This window comes from Hipposideros armiger, unplaced genomic scaffold (genome assembly GCF_001890085.2).
Source record: "Hipposideros armiger isolate ML-2016 unplaced genomic scaffold, ASM189008v1 scaffold_509, whole genome shotgun sequence".
Taxonomy (NCBI): domain Eukaryota; kingdom Metazoa; phylum Chordata; class Mammalia; order Chiroptera; family Hipposideridae; genus Hipposideros; species Hipposideros armiger.
Window position 1 is genome coordinate 631,593 of NW_017731859.1, and position 24,728 is coordinate 656,320.

Sequence of the window (24,728 nt, forward strand, 5' to 3'; positions counted from 1 at the left end):
CAGCCTGCCTGCAGCTGCCTGGGACTTGGACAAAATTCTGATTGAGTGAAATAGTTATAACACTCACATGTGATGATGCTTTGTCAGTTTGAATTTGGTATTTTATATAAGTTTATAAATACTTAATTTTCGTTGCTTCAAAACCTTATATTATGTCCTATATTGCCAAGGAAAAATATACTATTTACTCTCTGAGAGACTTGGCATTTGGAAAACAGATTGCTGAGTTGTATCGTCACGTTTTATGGGTTATATGCTTTCTCAGTTTTGTACCTATACATTAAAACCAATCGTCTTCATCAATTTATTTCAGAGAATAGGTCATGGTGATAAAAACCACGCCGATGCTGACCGATCTCCTATTTTTCTCCAGTTTATTGATTGTGTATGGCAAATGTCAAAACAGGTAAGGCATCTGTAGGATACAAATACAATCGACTTAATGTTTAAGTATTTTGCTGTACTATATGGGTATAATACAGGGCAGAGGTAAGTTTGGCTATGTGTGAATAACGGTTGAAGCCAGGCGATGGGACACGGGGTTCCCTTTTCTAGTCTCACTACTATTTATATGTCTGGAATTTTCCATAATATAGTTTTGAAAATTCAGTATTTAACTGTATTAAGTCTCCTGATGGAGGAGCAGCGGAATTGACAATACTGAGTTGTCTTTTCCATCCATTCTACACTGGCGTTTGTATATAGGCGTGTCTACTAACTTAAACCTCAAACAATGATACTATCGTGTATGCCCTGTACACTCAGGAAAGCCCAGAAAATTGGCTTGCATTCCTCCTTGTCCTTTTTATTCCTTTACTTGACCCTGATGTTAAACTCCTTGGTCCTATGCAAAGTACCAACAAATGAGTGCATGTGTCAATTGTAACCTCTGCTGTCCTTCCCGGAAGGCAAAATGTGGCAAAGTTTATGCACCTCTTTTCAGTTCTATAAAAGATCAGCCAAGTTTTCATGCTTTGTTTCTTATTTGTTTTTGTCTAGTTCCCTACAGCTTTTGAATTCAATGAACGATTTTTGATTACAATTCTGGATCATCTGTATAGTTGCCGGTTTGGTACTTTCTTATACAACTGTGAGTCCGCTCGAGAGAAACAGGTGAGTGAAAATGCTAATCTTTTTAGTTAAATGTGTCTAGCCTGCCTTGAAATACAAAGAATTTGATAGCTTGGTTTGTGGTAAGTGCAAAGTTTCGCATTTTTTACTCTGAGCTTGGGTGTTTTCACTTCACCCAGGGTTATTGAGTATCTAGGGTTTACTGCAGGGTAAGACATTGACTTTGCCCTCAGGGAGGAGGAGTGACTTTATAGATATACAAGGTCTCCCTCCCAAAACGTCATGAATGTGTCAGTAAAGAGAATGTTTTTAAAGGTATAAACCCACAAGAACAGAGAAAATGAGAAAGGAGGCAGAGCAGCAAACTTTTGGAAGCTGGTAAGCTAGTAGGCAAGTGGTACATCAGTTAGTTTGGGAAAACTGACTCTTAAACCAACAGCAGGGAAGCAAAGAACCAGCCCACTTTACATCCTAGGAACCCCAGAGGACTTGGCTTCTGGGGCAAAGGTGTACCAGGTATGTGGGATGAAGGGAGGAGGATAAGATAACCTGAAGGTCTGTTTAGAATAAAGTTAGCTTCCTCAGATCCCCTTCACCCCTCTCTGGAGCTGAGGACTCGGACAGAGGTTTCTTTGTGAGAGCGGGTGACAGTGGGTCTCTGGGCTAGGGACCTAAAGTCATCAGGGTGAGATGAATGGAGATGGGCTGGCTTGTGACAGCCCCAGATCAGTCTATGGGCTCCCAGCATTCTGGTAGCAGGTCCTTATCTTCCAGGTGGGAGCATGACAGAACTTGCTCTGCTGGCGAGATTGGGGAGAAAGTACAGCCCTCATTCATTGCTGGTGGGGCTGTCAAATGATGCAGCCACTGTGCAAAACAGTTTGGTGGTCGCTCATAAAGCGAAATGTAGACTCAGCATGTGACCAAGCGATTTTACCCCTAGGTATACTCCCAAGAGAAATGAAAATAGGGGTTGAAACAAAAGCTTGTACACAAGTGTTCATAGCAGCACTCTGAACAATAGCTAAAAGGTGGCAACAACCCCAGTGTCCATTGGCTGATGAATAGATAAACACAGTGTGGGATATTCACACAATGGAATAGTATTAAGCCCTAAAAGGGAATGAAGTTTTGACACATGCTACAACATGGATGAGCCTGGAGAACAGCATGCTCCGTTAAAGGAGCCAGACACAAAAGGCCACATATTGTATGATTCTGTTTGTATGAAATGTCCAGAATAGCAAGTCCATAGAGACAGAAAGCAGATTAGTTGTTGACAAGGGCAGGAGGGAGGGGAGAATGGGAGGAGTGACAGGTTAATGGGTACGAGGCTTCCATTTGGGAGGATGACAATACCTTGGAACTTGATAGAGGTGGTGGTTGCACAACATTGTGAATGTACTAAAAGCCACTCAATTGTAGACTTTAAAATGGTGGGTGTTCAATTCACCACCTCAATTGAAAAAAAAGAAAAGAATCCTCTCTGGGGAAACTGACTACTGGCCCAAGAAGAAAGACCTAGAGGTACCAACACCTAGGGTTCCTCACAGTGAATCAAGTTGGCAAGCCTCATGATCTTGGAGGTTCCAGTCAGCTCTTCAGTCCTTCAGTCTTAAATAATAGCAGACAACTAAGAGGGGTAGAAAGCAGGTTGGAGAAAATAGCATGGAGCGAGCGGGGGAAACATAGACAGGACACTAGCATTTTTAAGATCCCAAGAAAGACCAAATATTGGTACCATGAAATAATAAGAGGATGTTGTTTGGAAAGAACATTTAGAGATCAGAAAAGGACTTGAAATTAAAAACATGACATCAACAGAAATCATAAACTCAGAAGAGTTGGAAGATAAAGTTAAAATCTTCCAGAAAGTATAGCATAGAGATAGAGGTAAAACATGGAGATTGGAAACTAGAAGATCAGTTCTGGAGTTCCAACATCCAAATAACAGGACTTCTAGAAAGAGAAAAATAGGCAAACCAGAGAATAGGAAATTTCCGAAATAATTTGAAAATATTTCCCAGAATTGAAGTACTTGTGGTTCCACATTGAAAAGCCTGCTAAGTGCTCAAGTACAATGGACAAAAATAGACCCGTAATAAAGTACATCTTTGTGAACTTTCAGAACACCGGAGACAAAAGATCCTTTAAGCTTGCAAATAGAAAAAAAAATGGATTTTTTGCAAAACAACAAATCAGGAAGACTGGACTTTACTTTAACAGTAGTACTGGAAGCTAGAAGTTGGTAGAGCATTGCCTTCATAATTTTAAAGGAATATGGTTTCAACCTAGAAATCTATAGCCACCAAACTGTTCACCAAATGTAAAGGTAGACCAGAGATAGTCTCAGACATGCATGGCCTCAAGAAAGATTTACCTCCCACACACACCCTTTCTCTGGAAGCTACTGGACTATGTGCTCCATTGTATACAAGAAAGAAGACTGTGTGGAATTCAGGAAGTAGGAGCTGTAGCACAGAGAGAGGCAAGAGGGGACCCTCAGGGTAAAACAGAATAGAGATCCTAGATGCGAGCTGGGCAGGGGGACCAGTGCAGCTTTCCTCCGAAGATGAAACTGAGGGCTCCAGATCTGCAGTGTCTTGACAGAAGCTCGAAGCATTGGAGGAAGAGTTTGGGGTTCAATTACTGGTAAGCGCCAAGGAAAGGAAGCAAACAGAATAGACTGTTATTCAGTCAAGGGAAAACAACAACAACAAAAATGTGCAGGAAAACATCACAGAATAGTAACTATGTGGCTTACCTGGGAACAGCACTTGCTTCATCCTAGGAATCGAAACACTAAACATCAATGTGGTCAAAGCTATGTATGCTATATATTGGGAGTATGAGGCAGAATGTAAAGTGTGTGTGTGTGTGTGTGTGTGTGTGTGTGTGTGTCCGTGTGTCCTCATAGACGGGAGACGGTCTCAGTGTGGCAGTGCCGTAATTCATGCCTGTAACTGGATAGGCAACAGGTAGCAAGAAAAGCATGTTATTTAGAAATCTGGAGGTAAATACCAAATAATCAAGTCAATCAATCCATTTCAAAAATCACACATAGCTGCTTCCAGGGAGAGAAGAGAGGCTGCTTTTTTTCATAACAAGCCTTGTCAAGTAATTTGACTTTTTAAACTATGTGCATGTATAACAATAAAAAACAAGCATGTAAATAAACACAGTGCAGCATAGGTTGTGGCAGCAGAAAGGGACAAATGAAGTTTTAGGTGGATTCCAATGACGGCCAAATTATGCTGCCGTTGTTATCATTCACATTAATGAAGTATGTATGTTAAAGAAATGTCTTCAGTCACTTATTTCCAGCTGTTCTTTTTAGCGTCCAGTTTTAGCTTATTGGTCCTTTCTTATTGAAGTGATTAGTAGTAAGGGTTTGACATTCTGCCTTTAGTAATTTTAATAGTTACATTTTTTTTATTTCCCAAGCTTTGGTTTTTCTCTAGTGTATGGTCATAATTGGTAAAAATCTGTAGTAAAAAAAATGAAAATGTGAATATCTGTATGAGATAATGGACACCAGACTAAAATGTGAAGATTCAGTGGTATTTAGTTACCCAGCTGTTTTCAGATTATCTGGATGTTGGCATGATATAGATGACACATCTGGATGTTTGATTAAGATAACTTTCTATCTAGATGCCTACTGTCAAATGGACCCAGGTTAAGATTTCATAGTTCTAACAAATGCGAAAATGAAAAAAGTCAGTGGGATTTTATGATCATTTTTCTTTCTGCTGTATTAAAAAGAGCACACTGCCCATCTGTTCATAAATGTTTTACCTACCCAGAAATAGTCTCCGTAGATCAGTGAATTGCATTTAATGTTATAGCATCCTGCACGTCTATCTTCCCGCAGAAATAGTGGCTCTCAAGCTAGGCCATTATCTATGCAAATTATCAGTAAGTGGCTGCAGAGCAGTCACTGGCCCGTGAGGCTTTCTGAGCTATTATGGGGATAATGTAAATGTGCGATTCAAGTTGGTGCTCAGTGGTATTGCCACAGGTTGTAAAATGGTTTGTGTACTTTCGTGCGTTTTCACTTAGGCTTTCCATTTTCTCTTTCTCTATAGAAAGTTACAGAAAGAACAGTTTCTTTATGGTCGCTGATAAACAGTAATAAAGACACATTCAAAAATCCGTTCTATACTAAAGAGATCAATCGAGTTTTATATCCAGTTGCCAGCATGCGTCACTTGGAACTTTGGGTGAATTACTACATTAGGTGGAACCCCAGAATCAAGCAACAGGTAAGTGAACTGGCATTGTTAAAAGACAGTGTTGTCAGGGTGGCCTGTTAGCTCAGGTGGTTAGAGTGCAGTGCTCATAACACCAAGGTTGTCGGTTCAGTCCTCACATGGGGCACAACTAGATTGAAACAACCACTCGACTTGGAGCTGATGGGTCCTGATGTCAATTCATTACTACTTCTGGACTTTGATAATGTTATTTGGTTGTTGTTTTTTTAACATTATGTGGGGGAAAATATGAGACTCAAAAGTCACACATGCTTTTAAACGCAACTTTAATTAAAAATTGTTTATAATTACTAAACCATTTATTTTGATTGGGGTTAAACTTACATTGTTTTGGACAACGTGAATAATATAAATTTTTCCTAAAATGCAAACTGATTTAGAGCTCTGGAAAATTTCTGCATTTTGATAGCCAAGGATTTCCTTTAATCACTGGAAGTTGTTACACATCATAAAAAAGAAAACGTTTTCTGCTATCTGGTTCAGCATGGTATGCACCAGGTCAGCTAACATCACAGTGCTTTTTTCCTGAGGGCCTTTACTTCGAAAATAAAGATAATTGCTCTGTCAATGGCTAGTACATTCAATTGGCCATTTATCATTCCAAAACGGAAACATTTTTGAAGCAAAGGACGCCACATTTTTTTAAAGACACACCGAGGTTTTCCATTTTCCCACCCCCACTCCATCGAAAATCAGAAGGAAAATACAGCCTGTTTATAAAGGCTCAGAAGTGCCTCCATTTAGTGACTTGTTCTCAATGCTATAAATATTCAGTGTTTGTGATTGCTTATTGTAAAGGTTTGTACATTTTCCTGAGGTTAGGATGGTCGACTACCTGTTCTCATCGGCCAGCCTTGCCTAAGTACTAGCTTGAGTCCTGCTAGGAATCGGCGGGCAACAGCAGGGGCCCTGGGTGCCGCAGTCTGCCTCTTAGATTGTTTATTCCACTCAGGCAGCTGGCCACACGCCAATCTGTGCGCTTGCTTCTCATCAGGGAAATGCCCGGTTCAAGCTGGCACTCTCATTTCAAGGTCTCTGCTGCGTGCATGAAAGGCTCTTGCAATTTAGTAATGGTGGAAATGTGTAATCTTTTGGAAAGTGACAGATTCCAGGGCTGGAGAACATTCACTTGTTTAGTTTGGGATTTGAGAAGCATGTTGAGGGCATTTATTTAGCAGTAGTTCTAGTGAGTAGAATATCAAGTAAAGAGGAAATGGGAATTTTTCCAGCATTCTAACAGCCATTACAGAGGACATGTCCCTTTTCTAATTAAAAAATATATAGATGAGCACTGTGTTTGTCCTATATATTAAGCCATTTCTGTATTTGTTGTGGCTTTTTATTTATTAGTTTCAGGTGTACAAAATAACATAGTGATTAGACATTTCTATGCCTCACAAAGTGATCACCCCAGTAAGTCTATTACCCATCTGACACTGTAACATGTTATTACAATATTATTGTCTACATTATTTTTTTAAACCACTGGTAATTAGAAAGTTTCTGTACAGATTATATAATCTCCTCTTACCCATTTGTACTTGGAGAAGTTCTTGAAATTCAAGGAATTTAGAGCAATTTATTTCTGAATATATAAAGGCAATAATAATTGTGTGACAAGGCAAGCTGGAAGGGACACCGTCAGAAGAACTTGCTGTAAAGTATCTATCCCCTTATTCTTATACAGTTTAGCAAAATGAAACTGGGCCAGATAGGAATGAGCATTCTTTGGTAGAGGTTTTTATTTTGAGACAGTAATTAATCTATATTACGATCTGTGAAACTTACTCAGACAAGAAAATAACTTATCCTTTCAATATGGATTGTCTGAACATACATAACTTTATGTCCCTCGGCACTTTGTATTTTTATCCCCCAAATACTGAATGTTCCCCATGAGTCAGGCGCTGGAGGGGGACACAGAGATTAAAAACAGGTCGTCTCTGCCCACACACAAGGAGCTCCCAGGCTGGCAGCAGCACCCAGGGACATAAGCCCATGATTATAATACTTGGGAGAAATGCGATAATAGACGTGTGAATTAAGTGCATTAGATTTCCGTAAAGAGCTTATGTAGAACATTATTTCGTTCAGAAATAAATTAAAATTCGATCACATAGGACTTTTTTACATTATATAATGTAATCCTAGAGGAATATGTACTTCACCACTTAAAAGTTAAGTTCTTATTCAGTTGTGCGGCCCAGTTGGTATCCAAAGGATCCCTGAGTTCCTGGAGTGTTCACAACACTGGTGTACTGTCAGTACTGAAAGACCCCAAAGCAAACGCAGCCCCTCCCCATAATGAGCTGTTCATCTAGAAGAAGGCGGGCTAAGGTAATCTTACAAGCAAAAGCCACCAAACCTTGCTACGACATAAAAACTCAGCAGAGTTGATGGAAAAAACCAATGCTTACATTTGACGAGCTATCAATAAGCAAATTTGGTACTTTTATTTAAGATGAGGAAATGACTCATGCCAAAAGCAGAAGTATGATGAATTAGTCATATCATCAACCTGAACGGGGCCTTCTGCTGCTGGTAAGCCTCATATCATTCTTGGGGAACCACTGCACCCCATGTAGCTGTCCTACAGGGTTGCACTGGGCAGGTTCTCATTTTGCATAGTGGTAACTAACGGATGAGAACAGGACAGTCAGATATTAACAGGTGACCTGGGTGGTGTTTAAGTAATTTCTGATAGAAAAGTTAAAAGGAGTATGAATATGGAAATCGTTTGAAACCTAAAATACTTCCATACCTAACTGATTGCCTATTTTCAATTCTGTGCTAAGCTGGCATACTTATAACTTCATAATTCATTTCCCAAGTGAAAGCTGAGAGGTGGTATTTAAAGTCACTTGACTTTAAATTTCTTTTCTTGTTATTTTCTCTCAGTATGCTATGACAAACGGACACTTTTCTTCTATTATATCCTCTAAATGGGTTTTGTTTGTCTATAGGCTAATGGCTTCTATATATTATATTTTGTACCCATCACCAGACTGAATTGCCTTTTTTTTTCCTAATAGTTTTTCTGTCTACTCTCTTGAATTTTCTAATTAGACAACCTTCTCACCAGCAAAAATTGTTTTAACTTTGATTTCTTTTTCTTATCTAATTGTATTTGCTGATACAATAACAGACTGATTCTAATAGTTCTATGAAACAGGGAGGTCTTAAAAATAGCCAACATGATTTTGGTGGGGAATATCAAGGCAGACCTTGCCCTGCTGTATATATCAAGGCTTATTTGAAACAGAACAGCGCCCAGAAACAGCTCCCAGAAACAGACCGTGTAGATGTGGAGACTTGGTGTAAGATAAGAAGGTAGCATCATAATGCATCGGGAAAAGATGGACTGGATGGAAAATGGTGCTGGTATAGCAGATCACACTTAACATGTCCAAACCTGCTCCTTTCTCTGCCTTCCCCTTTCGGTTCTTGGCAACTCCATCCTAGTCACTCCGGCCAGAGAGCTTAGTCATCCTGACCCCTTTCTCTCTCACACCCCACATCCCATCTGGGCCCAGCCTTCGAAACCCGTACAGCCTCTGAACACTTCTCACCAGTACCCGCCACCACCTGGGGCCAGGCCACCTGCCGTCAGCTGTGTGTTCCTGGCCTCCCCGATATCTATCCTTGCTTCCTTCTAGCCTGTTCTCAACATGGCAGCCAAAGCGGTCCTTGTGAAACATGTACCAGATCCCACCAATCTTCTGCTCAAAACTGTCACCTCACCCCGAGCCAGAGCCCAAGTCTTTATGGTGGCCTCTGAGGCCTTCCCCCCAGGAGTCCCCTCATCAGTGCAGCTCTGAAGGCCACACTGTTTAAAGGACAAGCACGCCCTACCTGTCCCCATCCCTCTTACCCTGCTCCACTTTTTTCCATAGTATTCATCCTCTTTGAACGGTCTACGGAACTCACAGGATGGTTGTCATCATTGTTTGTCTCCCCCTGCTGGAAGATAAACGCCATAAAAATGGAGATTTGGGCCTCCCTTTGTTCACTGATGGATCCGGAGCGCCTAGAACAGTGTCTGGACCTCAGTGGAATGCATAAAGAGAAAACGGGCAAAGGATATTAACGGGCAGTGCACAGCACTTACGGGGCGCCAGGCGCTCTGCCAAACATCCCTGTTCTGATGCCACATATGCATTTCTGAGAAACCTCGCATTCTGCAAAGTCACAGTAAGAAGAACAGGGCTTCCAGGAAGAAAAGGATTTGGAGGAGACCTCTCCAAACCTGTGGACCTTTGTAAGCAGAGCTCTAATGGAAGCAACAATGGCAGTAGAAACATGGGCACAGTTACGTGTCTGCTGCATTTGTACCCGGCCTCCACTGATCGCTCCTCGGCAGCCTGTAGTGGGGCTAAGAGTGGCCCCCATAAGACATGTCCACTTGGACCCTTTAAATGTGACCTTCTTTGGACAAAGGGTCTTTACACATGTAATTAAGACTCTCCAGATGAGATCCTCCTGGATTCAGAGTGGGGGCTAAATCCAATGGCAGGTGTCCTTGTAAGAGAGAGCAGAGCAAGATTTGAGACAGACACATATAGGGGAGAAGGCCATGTGAAAACAGGAGTAATAGGAATGACGCTGCCACAAGCCAAGGAAGCCTAGAGCCCCCAGAGGGAGTGCAGCCCTGCTGCCAGCCTGATTTGGCGCTTCTGCCTGCAGAACTGTGAGGAAATACATTTCTGCTTTAAGCCACAAGTTGGTATGACTTGGTTCCAGCAGCCACAGAAAACTAATACAGTTTTAAATGCCAGGCCTCGTGCTCCCTCCTCTGAGACACAGGTCCTGGAGGGCACCTGCTTCTACTCCAGACAGTTCTCAGCATTAACAGTCTGATCCAGGGTGTAGCCTTCTTCCTCAGTGAGTCGTCTTCACAGCTTTGTTGTTGGTGCTCACCGCTTGGGTGGATAGATCGATTCAAGCATTGGAAAGCAGGACGGTTCTGGAAGCCACTAGCGCTAAAGGAAGGCACTTCTGTACACTTGTGGCTTTTTTCCTTAATGTCTTTATATACTGCTTTATATACTGCTGAAGCTTTCGAGAAGCTTGATCACTTGAAAACATTAATGTGCTGGCGAGGGAGTCTTCTGGGGGCTGTTCTGTTGCATACATTGGCCTGGGTGGTGATGACGTTAGTGTCTACGTACGTAAACGTTTGTTGAGCTGAGCATTTTAAGATTTGTGCATATTAATGTGTCATTTATATATCAGTCCAAAAGTTTTAAAAATGAACATGCCAGGGAGAATCCCATTCTGTTCCAGCCTGACTTCTCCCTTTATACTGCCTTCAATGTTATTTCTTGGTGGCGTTTTATTATTCTTTGTCCTTCTCCGTATTTTTAAGTTACACAGTATTAGAGGAAACTGTGTGAATGTTAAAGCTCAATCAGGGAGCTCATTCAGAAAGCAGCATCTGCGGCAGATGCGTGCAGCAGGTGAATTTTCATAACATGTCCGGCGCCAAGTGGTAACTCGGGTTTGTGCTTCTCTCCAGCAGCCAAATCCAGTGGAGCAGCGTTACATGGAGCTCTTGGCCCTGCGTGACGAGTACATAAAGCGACTGGAGGAATTGCAGCTCGCCAACTCGGCCAAGCTTTCCGACCCCTCGACTTCACCTTCCAGCCCTTCCCAAATGCTGCCCCACGTGCAGACCCACTTCTGAGAGGGAGCCCTGCCTGGCGCTGTGTTTGAGCTCTGAATAAAGGAAATAGTTGACTTGCATTTGGGGCCTCTGTACAAAGTAGATGAAAATATTTGCCTCCATGTAGAACTTGAACTAACATAATCTTAAACTCTTGAATATGTGCCTTCTAGAATACATATTACAAGAAAACTACAGTGTCTACACGGCAATCAGAAGAGAGGAGCCCAGATGGGGTTTGGAAAAATTCTGGCGCCTTTCAAAAGCAGTGTTCGAAACGTATAAAGTTTAAATTTAATTTGCCTCTTTAGAAATGCTGTGTCTATAATATGTAATTTGTGGGCTTAATTGGAACAACATTATTTTAAAGTAAAGGGGACAAAAAGGTTTGTGAAGCGGATTTTCCTCAGGTTGCTTATAAGGGTTGCTTCAGATTATCTAAACTGAACCCAGATGTGAAAGGTGTGTTACTGCCAAAACCAAATTGAGCTCAGCTTCCTAAGGCATTATCCAAAAGCTCGGTGTTTCAATGATTGCCAAATTTTATACCACTGTAAGTGGTGACTTAAGGAGAAATAGCTGTGTAGATGAGTTTTTCATTATTTTGAAATTTTGGAATATGAAATGTTTTCCCCTAATTTTCAAGAGAAACGTATTTTTATATTAAAAAAAAACCGATGGGGCCCAGTTAAATATGATTTGATTTTTTTTTAACTTTGCCAGTTCTAGTTTCTAAGTTTCTCCATGAGCTTGCCTAAAATTCTGACCCGTTTTCAGGTTGTGGGAAACCCCTTACATAGCACTGTGCAAGGATGTCAGATGCATTATGCTGCTGAGGTGAATGTTTTCGCAAACGTTGCTCAAGTGTCAAACCAGCTTCTCTGCTATAGCATAGGGTTGACCATCTTGGATGTTTGAGCTGTTGCTAGAGCATCATTTTTTTAAAGTAAAAGCCGCAGATGTACATTTGTTGAGTGTATTCTTAGAAGTATTGCGTTTATTAATTTCAATTCAAATGGTGTTGGGTGCCCCTACCCCCCAAGCGTACATTAAAAACTAGTTCCACAAGTTTTTACTTGAAGTACCCTGCAGTTTTCTTTTTCAGGTTTTTTGTTTTCCTATAGTATTAAATGAAATTTCAAATGCAGTTCTATTTGCTATCTGAACTAATTAATTTAGTAAGTATATTTGTAAAAGTTAAGGCTAGAGTTAAAACAATTAATGTGTTTTACAATGATCTGTAAAGGACTATTTATAGCTAATATGGTTTTGTTTTCAATGAATTAAGAGAGATTAAATATATCTTTGTAAATTATTTTATGTCATAGTTTAATTGGTCTACCAAATAAGACATCTCAAAAACAGTAGTATAATGTATAAATTTTGTATGTATAAGACATTTTATTAGACATTCTCTTGCTTTTTGTAAACGCTGTAAATATTTCATAAATTAACAAAGTGTCACTCCATAAAAAGAAAAAAACTAATGCTGATAGCTTAAAAGATTTTTGTGAAATTTCATGAAGCATTTTTCATGGTAATAATGATTAAAGACCTGCTGTAATAAATATATTAACTCAACATAGCACTCTATGTCCAGGGCTGTAACTGTATATGTGTCTTAAACGTGCATGGCGTCATCGTCTATTCTTTCCCTGGTTTGACTTCACATGCTCTTTGTCTTACTAGCAACCTTGTAGGGCTTGCCCCAAATCCCAACAATACTGGACATTTAAGTGCATTAACAATGCAGATTTCCGGAGTCACAACTGTTGTGATTAAAAGGAGGACAACTTTCACAAAAGTGCTGGGATGCATAGACACAAGACTTCAGACTGTGGGTGGAGAACACAGCAGTTGATATTAAGGGATAGTAAAACATTGGTTGAATAAGGCATACTGTGTGTCTCTTTAGGTAAGAATTTAAAAAAATATTTACATAGTACTGCCAATGGGAAATTACATTGTTTATCTGTGTGCATCTGAAAAATGCTAAATAATTATACTAAATTAACCATCATTTTAAAATCTGAATAGGACTCTTAAAAGATTAAGTATATCTTTTAAAACTATGAGTATTTAGAGTGCTTTGCGAGATTCTTCCTCAGATATTGCTGTGTTTAAACCTCACTACAACATCATGGGCTACATGATACTCTATTATTCCTATTTTTCAGCTGAGGAGAAGGTCATTGCTCCAGGGGTTCACTGACATACCCAAAGTCCCACAGCATCGAAACAAATGTATGCAGGAATTAAATTGAATTCTGCCTCTCTTGAGTTCCCACTGAATACCTTAGCTCTGCCTTCTGGAATGAAATAGAAAAATCTCTCTTCCTGGGGCAGCCCTTCAAATAATTTAGAATCACATACTTTTGATCATACAAACGTTTTTTTCTAACTATAGAGGCCATTTCTGATCTGTTTTTGATAATGCAATAAAGCTTATCCTTATGCTTTTTTGGAAGGAATAATATAAGTTTCAAAATAAGCTAACTAGTAACTCATCACCCAAATCCCTTTCGACAGAATGCAGGTTTGTGGTTTTGGTCATTCAGACAACTCGTGTGGCATTTGGGATATTAGGCAAAAGCAGGATTATACAGAGCAGCGGTTCTCAACCTTCCTAATGCCGCGACCCCTTAATACAGTTCCTCATGTTGTGGTGACCCCCAACCATAAATTATTTTTGCTGCTACTCTATAACTGTAATTTTGCTACTGTTATGAATCGTAATGTAAATATCTTTTTGTTTTCCAATGGTCTTAGGTGACCCCTGTGAAAGGGTCGTTCGACCCCCAAAGGGGTCACGACCCACAGGTTGAGCACCGCTGATATAGAGGGAAAGTTCTTAAAATATAGGAATTTTATTAGAGTGTACACACCTATGACTGGAGGACATAGCTATTGGTCATAAAAGCAAAGGCAGGGGACACCCAAGGGAACTCATAAATGTATACAGCATGTAGCCCACCAACAAGAACAAGGACTAGCACATTCGCAGAAAATCTTACATGGTTGTAGATTGCAGTTGAATTTCTTAGGTTCGCAATCACTAAAAAGTATGATGCTGGGGGCCGGCCGAGTGGCGTGATGGTTAAGAGCTGGCTTGGGACGCCAGAGAGACCCGGTTCGGATCCCACATATGAGGGCCAGTGACACTGCCCTCTGCAGCTAAGATGCTGAATAACAGCTCAACCTGGAGCTGGACTGCCGTGAGTCACTGGCGACGGCGTAGGCTGCAGCCCCTGTGGCAGTGGGTTGCCATGGGCTACCGTGTGTAGCCAGCAGCCAGCATGAGCGGCAGCAGAAGCTGGCGACTAATCTGCCTCACCCAGGAAGAGCACAATGATGGTGCCAACTTGGGCCAGTGAAGCCACGTCCTCCACAACTAGACTGAAGAACAAAAAGACAGCAACTTGTCTGTTCCCCTTCCCCCAATTCTCCAGCGCTGTTCCCATGCCCCCAATTCCCCAATAAATAATTTTTTTTAAAGTATAATACTGGAATACCAATATTTGAATTAAGACGAATACTCCAACATCTATCGGTAGATTTATAACTTAGTTAAGGAATTATTAGCAGTCTTTTGTATTAAACATTTGGAAGATGAAAGAGCACAACAAAATATTCTTATTTCCTTATGAGGTTTACATTTAGATATGGACTATTCCTCAGTAGCAATAATTTGTCCTTTAAAAGCAAAGGCAATAATGTATTTAAACCATATAGGGTAGCTATAAGTTTAGACATGATCATTAAGGCCTAACAGTTTGTTTTTCTAGTAGCTTTGGAGAACATAGCTTATTCATTTAGAATGGTTAATACGTATATGCTTCTGAAATTGACTATGTTTCACAGTGCGTTCTACATAAATTACAAAAAGAAAGTGGTTCACCTCATTTGAAGAGCTTTCAATTCCAAACCTGTATTAGAAAGAGCCCTGGGTGGGATGTGTGGAGACCTGGATTCTCATCTGGGCTCTGAACTACTTGGATGGAAGGTGTGAGGCCTGGGAGGAGGCCTCAGCATCCATCTGTTCAGCAAGGGACTGGGCTGCATATTTTCAAAGGCTCCTTCCCCTCAAACACAGCCCTTCTCAGAAATGAGTTTTAATCACTTGTGCATGTACAATATTTATGGCACAAGATAGCATTTGCCTCGTGTATTAGTTTTCTGTTTTCTGCTGTAAGAAATCACCACAAACTTAGTGGTGATTTATTATAACACATTTAGTATTTCATGGCTCTGGAGGTCGGAAGATGACTGAGAGGTAGGCAGGAGTCAGTCATAGAGCTCCTTAGGGGCCGTGTCAAAGAACTTACATTTTGTTCTCCATGCCCTAGGAGCCATTGAAGGGTTTGGGGCATGGGAGGGACATGATACAATGTAAGTCTCTCTGGCAGCCATTAGGAGGGTGGATTGCAGGATGACAAGAATGGGGACAGGCCAGCTGGAGGCTATTGCAGTTGACCAGATGTGGAAGACAGCCTGAAGTACAGATGACATAGATGCATATTGAAAAACAATCAGGAGTTGGTGATTGATGGTAAAGAAGAGGTGAGAAAGAAGTCAAAGATGATACTGAGGTTTTTGTTAGGGCAATTGGGTGGCAAGTGGTAGCATTTCCAGAAATGGAATCTCAGCAGAGGAGCAAATGGGGGCGGTGCTGAAGCCAGTTTGGGACGCGTTGAATGTGAAGAGGACAGGCATCCAAGATTTGGTTGAGTATAAAGACCTGAAGCTCACAAAAGAAGTCAGGGATAGAAACACAGATCTGGGGATAAAACCATGGAGTGGATGACAGTGCCCATGCAAGTGACTGAAGGAAAGAGACGAGCCCCAACTCTAGATTTTAAGGGGCAGACTGAGGAAGAGGTGACCTGGAATGAGATGGAGAAGGGAGGTCTAAGAAAAGTAGAAGCAAACAGTTGTATTATGGGAGGTACCAGAAGAGATTGTTTTAAAGAGCGAGTGCTTAGCCTGAGAGAGCTGGTAAATTCAGGGTGAAAACAAATGTCTAATCAATTTGGACAGTAGGAGGTCCCTGGGAGACATATGGGAGAGCTGTTTCATTATGGTAGAAGCCAGATAACGGAGTTAAAAGTCACTGGCCCAGCTTCTAGCTCGAACAGCTATGGGAAGCACAAGCCCAGTTTGAGCAACTCTGTGACTTGGGCACCAGGCCTGCTCTAGCACCACTAAACAGCAAGGAGGCGCTATGGCTTGTGTTCCAGATCCCAGGGCAGGGGGCCACGCTACAGTGAAGACAGGAAAAAAGGATCTGAAGAGGAATAGTTCCGCCTCCTGCTGTCATTCATTCAACAATTATCTATAGAGCTCTATCAGCTTAAATGTCACTCAGTTGTGGAGTCTTCCCCAAAGCCCCTCCCCTCAATACCATCTCTGGTCCCACCGCCCTAAGCTCCCCTGGTACTCTATATGACTTTTATCATTCCATTTGCCATACTTCGTTGAAATTATTTGTTGAATGCCTTGCTTTCTCATCACACCATAAGCTACGTGAGGGCAGGGATTATTTCTGTCTTGTTTTTGGCTGTAGTGCTCAACAGGGTGCCTGGAACATTGTAGGCACGCACAATAGATAATTATTTGAATGCATGAATGACTAAATGAATGAAGGGTAGAAAGAGTGTGCTGATCTTTCTGGAGTGTTGACTATAAAGAAAGGAGGGAGAATAGATAATAGCCACTGGGAGAGAAGACCAGGAAAATGGGCTTTTCGAAGGAAGAGACTTAAATGTGATTATATATGGGGAGGAAGGAGCCAGTGAGAGAGTCACGATAGAGGAAGAGAGCTGTTGCCTGATGGAACAAGGCCCCAGAGTGGGCATGAGCCCAGGGATATAGGCAGAAAGGGATTGGCCTTGAACAACACAAAGGACTTCTCTTCCTCAGCAATAGAGAAGAGGAGAATGGCTGCAGATGAAGAAACTTTTTATGGAGGGGTGTGGTAACAGAATAATGGCTCCCCAAAGAGTTCCACACCCTAGTCTCCAGAACCTGGGAATATGTGAGCTTACATAGCAAAGGGCAATGGCGCTTGCAGATAGAATTAAGGGTGCTAATCAGGTGATCTTGATATGGGGAGATCATCCTGGATTGACAATGTGATCACAAGGGCTCTTAAAAGTGGAGAGAGAGGCAGAAGAAGAGTCAGCATCAGAGCGATGCCATGTGAGAAGGACTCACCTTGCCATTGCTGGTTTTAAAGATGGAAGAAGGGGCTCTGGGCCAAGAAACATGGCAGCCTCCAGAAGCTGAGAAAGGCAAGGAAATGGATTCCCCCCTAGTGCCTCCAGAAGGCGCTGATGACACCTTGATTTCAGCCCAGTGAGACCTATGGCAGGCTTCTGACCCACAGAATGTAAGAGAATAACTTTATGTTGTTTAAGATACTAAGTTTGTGGTAATTTGTTACAGCAGCAATAGGAAACTAATGCAGTGTGGATAGATAATTTGAGGGAGTCCATGCCTGATTAACTCAATTTTCTTACACACACTCCTGTGGGTCTATAGGGTATTTTGAATTGGCCTGGAGTAGAGGATGGGGAAGAAGATGAAAACATCCCTAAGAAGTGGTGATGAACAGCGGGCTCGCTGGTGTATATAGTTCAAATTCACTCCACCTCGGCAATCCAGAAATCCTCAGGCACCAGTCTTGTGGCGCCCCCAGGTGCTTGGTAGAAGCAAATGCAAATACTCTCTAGAGGAACATACCTTCATTCTAGGCCTCTAAGATTTCTCACAATTTTCCCAAGAGAATGAGTCAGTCACAGTAAGAAATAGCAAAGACAGAAAGACCTCAGTGAAAACCTATGGAAACAGCAGACAGTAGGAGAGGACTTGTAAGACTTCAGATTATTTGGACTATCAGATACAAGCAGTGGTGTGCTGTTGACTCATACCGGCTCAAGAGAGCCAGTGGTGAGCATCTGTCTCCAACTCCTTATTATGTAATGCCAAGATGGTAGTTTGAAATTGGCTAGGGTGGGAGTTTTTACACCACAGAAATCAGCAAATGCAATAAACCGGGTTTTTTGTTTGTTTGTTTGTTTGTTTTTCTCTTCAGAGAGTTCATAATTAAAACCTTAGCAGCACACCTCTAGATACAGGTTGTAAAATTATCATGCATATTACCTTTAAATAAATAAAATTTAGGAGGCCTTGGGTTTAGCAATGAGGTTTTAGATACAACACCAAAAGCATGATCCATGAAAGAAAGAAATGGACAGGATGGACCACATAAAAATTAAAAACTTGTGTTCTGTGAAACACACTGTTAAGAGAAGGAAAATACAAGCCACACACTGGAAGAAAATCTTTGGAAACCCCATCCAATAAAGGACTGTTGTCCAAAATATACAGAGAACTCAAAAATTCAACAATAAGAAAACAAAACACCAATTAAAAAGTGGGCAAAAGATGTGAACAGAACACAAAGGAAGATACAAAAATGGCAATTAATGATGGTGCCAACTTGGGCCAGTGAAGCAACGACCTCCACAACTAGACTGAAGAACAAAACAACAGCAACTTGTCTGTTCCCCTTCCCCCAATTCCCCAGCGCTGTTCCCATCCCCCCAATTCCCCAATAAAAATCTTTAAAAAAAATGGCAATTAAGCATATGTGAAGATGTTCAATATCATATATCATTAAAACGAGACAACACTACACACCTATTAGACTGGCCAAAATCCAGAATAATGACAACACCCAACACTAGCGAGGATGTGGAGCAACAGGAGCTCTCATTCATCGCTGATGGGAACGCAAGATGCTACTGCCACTTTGGAAAACTGTTTGGCAGTCCCCCAAACTAAACTTACTCAGCATGCCTCCAGCAAAAGTGTTCCTTGGTATTGTCCCAAAGGAGTTAAAAACTTATGTCCACACTAAAACCTACACGGGGGTGTTTATAGTAGTGTTATTCATATTTTTCTATAACTTGGAAGCAACCAAGATGTCCTTCAGTAGATGAATGGATTAATAAACTGTGGTCCACCCAGAGAATGAAATATTCTTCAGTGCTGAAAAGAAATGAGCTATCATTACATAGAGGAAACTTAAATGCATATTACTAAGTGAAAGAAGCCAATCTGAAAAGGCTACATACAGTATGATTCCAACTATATGACATTCTAGAAAAGGTAAAACTATGGAGACAGTAAAAGGATCAGTGGTTGCCAGGGGTTGAGGGGAGAGAGGGATGAATAGGCAGAGCACAGGGGATATTTAGAACAGTGGAAATGCTCTATATGATACTATGATGATGGATGCATGCCATTACACATTTGTCCAAACCCACAGAATGCACAAGACAGAGAATGAGCACTAATATAAATGATGGATTTTCCTTAATAATGTGTCACGATTGACTCATCTATTGTAATCAGTGTACTACATTAATGCAAAATGTTGATAATAAAGGAAACTAGGGGAGGGTGAGCTGTGATGGGGTAACAGCTCTACTTTCCACTCAACTTTTCTATAAACCTAAAACTGCTCCAAAAAAGAAGAAAGTCTATTAATTTTTTATAAAGGCATCCCAGGTCATTTTGGATAGCTAGTCCAGCACCAAGTGTTTTACTTCTATTTTAGGCAATACCTGCAGTTTGGTCCAATTGCATCCTTAAATAGGTGCCATTGAAATGATTCATCGCTGACTGTGGAGTCAGCTTCATTTGGAACATCTTGGTGGTGTATCGATTGAGACTTCGGACAACATGGTGCTTAAACTGTAGGACTCTCTTTCTTCGCCTCTACACCTGTAGGAGCAGTGCCTGACAGGATCTTGTAGTGGGAATTCAATCATCAAGTGGGATGTGGATTGGAAATGGGAAGAAATGTGAGTACCATAGTGTGTCTTCCAACCCAGCAAGTCCATGAGTCTCTACACAGGTTTTCCGTTGCCTCTCAGCTCTAAATTCACCCTTGTTTAACTGCTCTGTGATGGAGGTGGGCTTTGTAAATATGCCTCCCTTACCAATTGGCACAATGTCTGTCCTTGTCTGGAGAGAATGCTGTAGGAGAAAGGGCTGTGTTTCCCTTCCAGGTCCAGTGTGCCTTACTGCAGAGCATAGTTTTCTCTAGGGCTTGGCTCCTGAGCACACAGTGTCTTCTGTGCTGGGCTCCTGATTGCATGAAGTATGTCTTTTATTTTCGGTATTCTGAGGGCTTTCACATCCGGTGCCCCTCTCAGGGTTAGCCAATTCCTAGAGATACTAAAGTGTGATCATGCTTTCCAAATGCAAACCAAACAATCCAAGGCCCTTATCCTTTATGGGCTGTCATACTCCAGGCCGTTGTTCCCCTGCCCTAATCACCGCAGGGCCAGGTAACAGACAACTGGGACAGCCCCTATGCCCCAGAGCCTGCTTAAATAACTCAAACTAGCTAATCCTAAACTTGTTTGCCCTACCTCACCCATCCCTTCCCTCAGAAACCACAATAAAGGCTCTTGCTCGCAGTTCCCTCCCCTCTTTCTGCCTTGTGACTGGCCCTGGTGCTTTTCAGTGTGGCCCGCAGTGGTGTGGCATGTCCCCTCCTCTTGGGATCTGTAAGTATAACAAACTATCTTCTCAGTAGCAATTGCCTCTTTCTCTACTTACTTGTCAAACTCTCATTACTCGAATCTCATTAATGTTCTTCCTATTAATATTCCCCTGTTCTAATGACCATGTTTTCTGTTTTCTGATGCGACTCTGACTCCCACAATCACTTTTAATCATCTATGCTGGCAAGAGAGACACAGGATTTTATAGTTGCCATTAAATAATAGCCTACATTTCATCATGCTTATAACACACTGGGCACTGTTCTAAGTGCTTTATATACAGAGGGTGCCAAAAATATGTATACACATTTTAAGAAAGGAAAACTATTAAAATTGTACTCAATATATACTGATAACAAAAGATGAATACATGTCATGTGTGACTTCAGCAATTACAAGAGGTGCTCAAAGTGGTTCCCATCAGAGTCCAGACACTTCTGATTATGGCGAACTATTGCTTGAGCAATGTTGACCAAGGTGTCCACTATATACATTTTTTGGCACCCCCGGTATATTAAATTAATTGCCACAACAAGCCTATGATTAGCTGTGTTAATTATTTTCATTATCATTATCCCCTTTTGCAGAGGAGGAAACTGAGCACAGAGAAGTCGCTTGTCCAAAGTTACCCAGGTGCTGGGTAGGGGAGCCAATTTCAACCCAAAGCCCTGTGGCTGGGAGCCTGTGTTTTGGTGCGCTGTGCTCTGCTGCCTCGCCAAAGGACTCAGAACCTTGTCAAAGCAAAACATTTTATAATAGCTTTCCCATCCCTAAATAAACATATTTCCGCTCCTCGGTGTTTACTGTCTATAAATTTCAGCCCCTAATTACACCAAGGCCATTATCCATGCTATTTCAGACTTGGGAAGAGAAAAGTATAATCCCTAGATAATAGCTGATACTTTCACTTATATTTGAATATGGGTATCTTTAGCATTGAAAAATTCATGACACTCAAGACAGATTGTTAAAGCCGTCCACCGAAGGCCTTAACAAAAGCAGTCCAGCTTTGCCACCCAGGCTTCCTGCTCCCAGCCTGCCCCACGGCTGGAGAGCATCACCTGGCTGTCATCGGTGGCAAATACATCCCATGCTTTTCTCCCCACTTGCTTGAGCCCCATGAGGTAGTGTTCAGAATCCTCCCAATCGAAGGCTTAGACGCTCGCTGTGGAAGCCGGAAGCTGATGTATAAAGTCCTTACTTGACAACCATGTTACTCCCCTGGTTGGAAGATCGCTGTGGGTTTTGTTTTTGGTTTTGTTTTCATTTTGTTGGTCCATACAATGCAAAGGTCTGGAATGACCTGGTTTGCACTCAGTGACTCCCTTTCTTCCCCTCTGTGATGGTTAATTATATGCATCCACTTGACTGGGCCACAGGATGTCCAGATATCTGGTTAAACACTATTGCTGGGTGTGCCTATGAGGGTCTTTGGAAGAGATTGGTATTTGAATCGGTAAATCAGTAGACTGAATAAAGCAGATGTCTCTCCCCAAGGTAGGGGGAGGGGGGTGTCTCATCCAATCCACTGAGGACAGAATAGAACAAAAGGTGGAGGAAGGTGGAATTCTCTTTCTGCCTGTCTGCTGAGCTGAGACCCCCATCTTCTGCCCTTGGCGCTCCTGGTTCTCAGGCCTTCAGACCCAGACTGGAATCTATACCATCGGCTCCCCAGCTTTCAGGTCTTCCAAATACGGCACCAGCTCTGCTGGGTCTCCCCTTGCAGATGGCAGAGCATGGGATGTCTTGGTCTGCATAAAATGAGTGAGCCAATTCCTCATGATAAATCTCATTACAGTTATGCTCTGCATAACAACGTTTTGGTCAAGATGGACTGCATATACGAAGGTGGTCCCCTTAGATTATAATGGAGCTGAAAAACTCCTTTTGCCTAGTGACATCATAGCCATAGTAATATCACAGTACAATGCATTACTCATGTGTCCGTGGTGACGCTGCTGTAAACAAATCGACTGTGCTGCCAGTTGCATAAAAGTATAGCACATCCAATTATGTACAGTACATAATTGTTGATGATAATAAATTACTGTTACTGGTTTATATATTTACTGTGCTATACTTTTTATCATTGTGTTAGAGTGTATTCTTTCTACTTATCAGAAAAAAAGTTTGCTCTCAAACAGTATGCCATGTTATACCAGCAGCAGCCTCATACATCTCATGTTTACTGCCTCTTGATTGCATCATTTTCTCGTGGACTTGATTTAATCTCATGTTGTTTTGTGCAGTAACATGCTGCACAGGCTTGTAGCCTAGGAGCAGTAGTCTATATACCACATAGCCTGGGTGTGTAGCATGCTAGGCCACCTGGGTTTGTATAAGTACAGTGATGCTTGCACAGTGATGAAACCGCCTAGATACACACTTCTCAGAACGTATCCCCATCATCAGGTGGCGTATAACTATATAGAGATAGAGACAGATAGAGATAGAGATAGAGATAGAAATAGAGATAGAGATAGAGAGATAGTCTGTTTTTCTAGATAAGCCTGACTTATACACCCTCCCAGTCATTTCGTAACCCCAGCTCCAGCTCCAATTGTCCCCTGAAAATATTCTCATCAAAGTCCACACCACCTTCACATTGCTGATTCCAGGGACCACTTCTCTGCCCCGTCTTACCAGATGTCTCAGCACCACTTGACGCTCTGAATCATTCTTTTCTTCTTGAAACCCTCTACTCTCTCGGCCCCCAGGCCCGCTCTACCCTGCCTCTTTTCCTTATCTCTGGCAATGCCTCAGGCTTCTCCAGGGCTCCTCTCCTTTCACCTGCCCCTTGAGTGCTGGTGTTGTAGTATCTCACCAGCATCTGCCTGACAATTCACTCCTCACTTTGCTTCCCACCACACAGGCAGACAGCTGTCCCATTAAGTGATTCCTGAAAAAGCAGGCGGTCAACCCACAACTCTGAGTAGAACCTGATGTGGCCCCTTGCAGGGCAGAGGGGCTTGGGGCACTTGTGTGTTGGGAGACAATTCTCCATGGCTATGACAAGTTTCTGCATGTTCCAGGTCCTCTAAGCCAAGAAATCTATAGCCAAGGTAAAAACATTGGTACAAGGAGACATTCCTACATAGTTAAACTTACAGACGTCTCCCTCCAAGGAGCCAGTTCAGAGTGGTAAAGGTAAAGAGATTTGCTTGCATTCTAAGGCAATTTTCCCCCTGAAAGGGAGAAAGGACAGGTCATTAGCAGCCCTATAGAATATCAGAGTTCCCCAAATTTGGGATTCCTCTCCTGTGATACACCTCATTGCATTTGCAGATACCATTTGGCCCCCTATTGCACAAACGAGGTCACAGGGCCAAGCCACATTCAAGAGGGGAAAAGACTCCCTGGCTGCTGCTTTTGCTGTGAATAATAAACCGCCTTTGTTTCTGACCCAGAGACTTCATGTTCTCTGTCAAGAGTATCAAAGTGTAGTGGCAGGCTAAATGTTTTAGCTTTCCAGTAGCGGGAAATCTCAGGCCCTCCAGAGCTGCAAACCAAATAGGGGGAACCACCTTCCTTACAGGGCAGGGATGGATTGGGCACGGATTCCCAGCTGAGTGGGCAGACGGGCACTACAAAGGGGGGATTACTTCTCTGGGCCAGACACCAAGAGCAGTGTTTGGGTGCTCTGTTGCTGCACCCAAACAAACAAACAAACAAACAAATAAACAAACAAACAAATCACCCTAAAACCTAGTAGCTTAATACAACAAATTATTATTTCTCAAAAATCTGGAATGAGTTTCCCGCTTCACATGGTGTTGTCTGGGACTCTGGAATGGCTGGAATGCCAGAAATGGCTTCACTCACATGGCTGACAGTTAGTGCTGACTGCTGTCTGAGGAACTCAGCTGGGGCTGGTGACGAGAGCCTTGGTTCTCATCTACCTGTGCTTCTCCATGTGCCTGCTTGGGCTTTCTCACAGTACGGCAGCTGTGTCCAAGAAAGTATTCCCAGAAGTCAAGGTGAAAGCTGCAGCTCCCTTCAGGTCTAACCTGGGAAGTTACATAGCATCCCTTCTGCCACATTCTATTGATCAAAAGAGGTTATAGGGCCAGTCCACGTTCAGAGGGAGGGGGCATAGATGGTACCTTTTGATGGGGGAGTGTAAGGTCACATTGCAAAGGAGCA

The 24,728-nt window shown here is 42.1% G+C and overlaps 1 protein-coding gene across 5 annotated transcripts in view; it reads left to right on the forward strand.

Annotated features, from left to right (window-relative positions):
* MTM1 (myotubularin 1) overlaps positions 1-12,588 on the forward strand; it is a 92,241-nt gene extending 79,653 nt beyond the window's left edge. For 4 of the 5 annotated variants that reach the window (XM_019667900.1, XM_019667905.1, XM_019667904.1 and 1 more), the window contains 4 exons: positions 314-406; positions 1,000-1,113; positions 5,160-5,336; positions 10,861-12,588. In XM_019667900.1, the coding sequence (XP_019523445.1) occupies positions 314-406; positions 1,000-1,113; positions 5,160-5,336; positions 10,861-11,028 (552 nt within the window). In that variant the 3' untranslated portion in view covers positions 11,029-12,588. The remainder of the gene's footprint in view (positions 1-313; positions 407-999; positions 1,114-5,159; positions 5,337-10,860) is intronic. The other variant, XM_019667901.1, reaches the window with a different exon arrangement.
* The last annotated feature ends 12,140 nt before the right edge of the window (positions 12,589-24,728 follow it).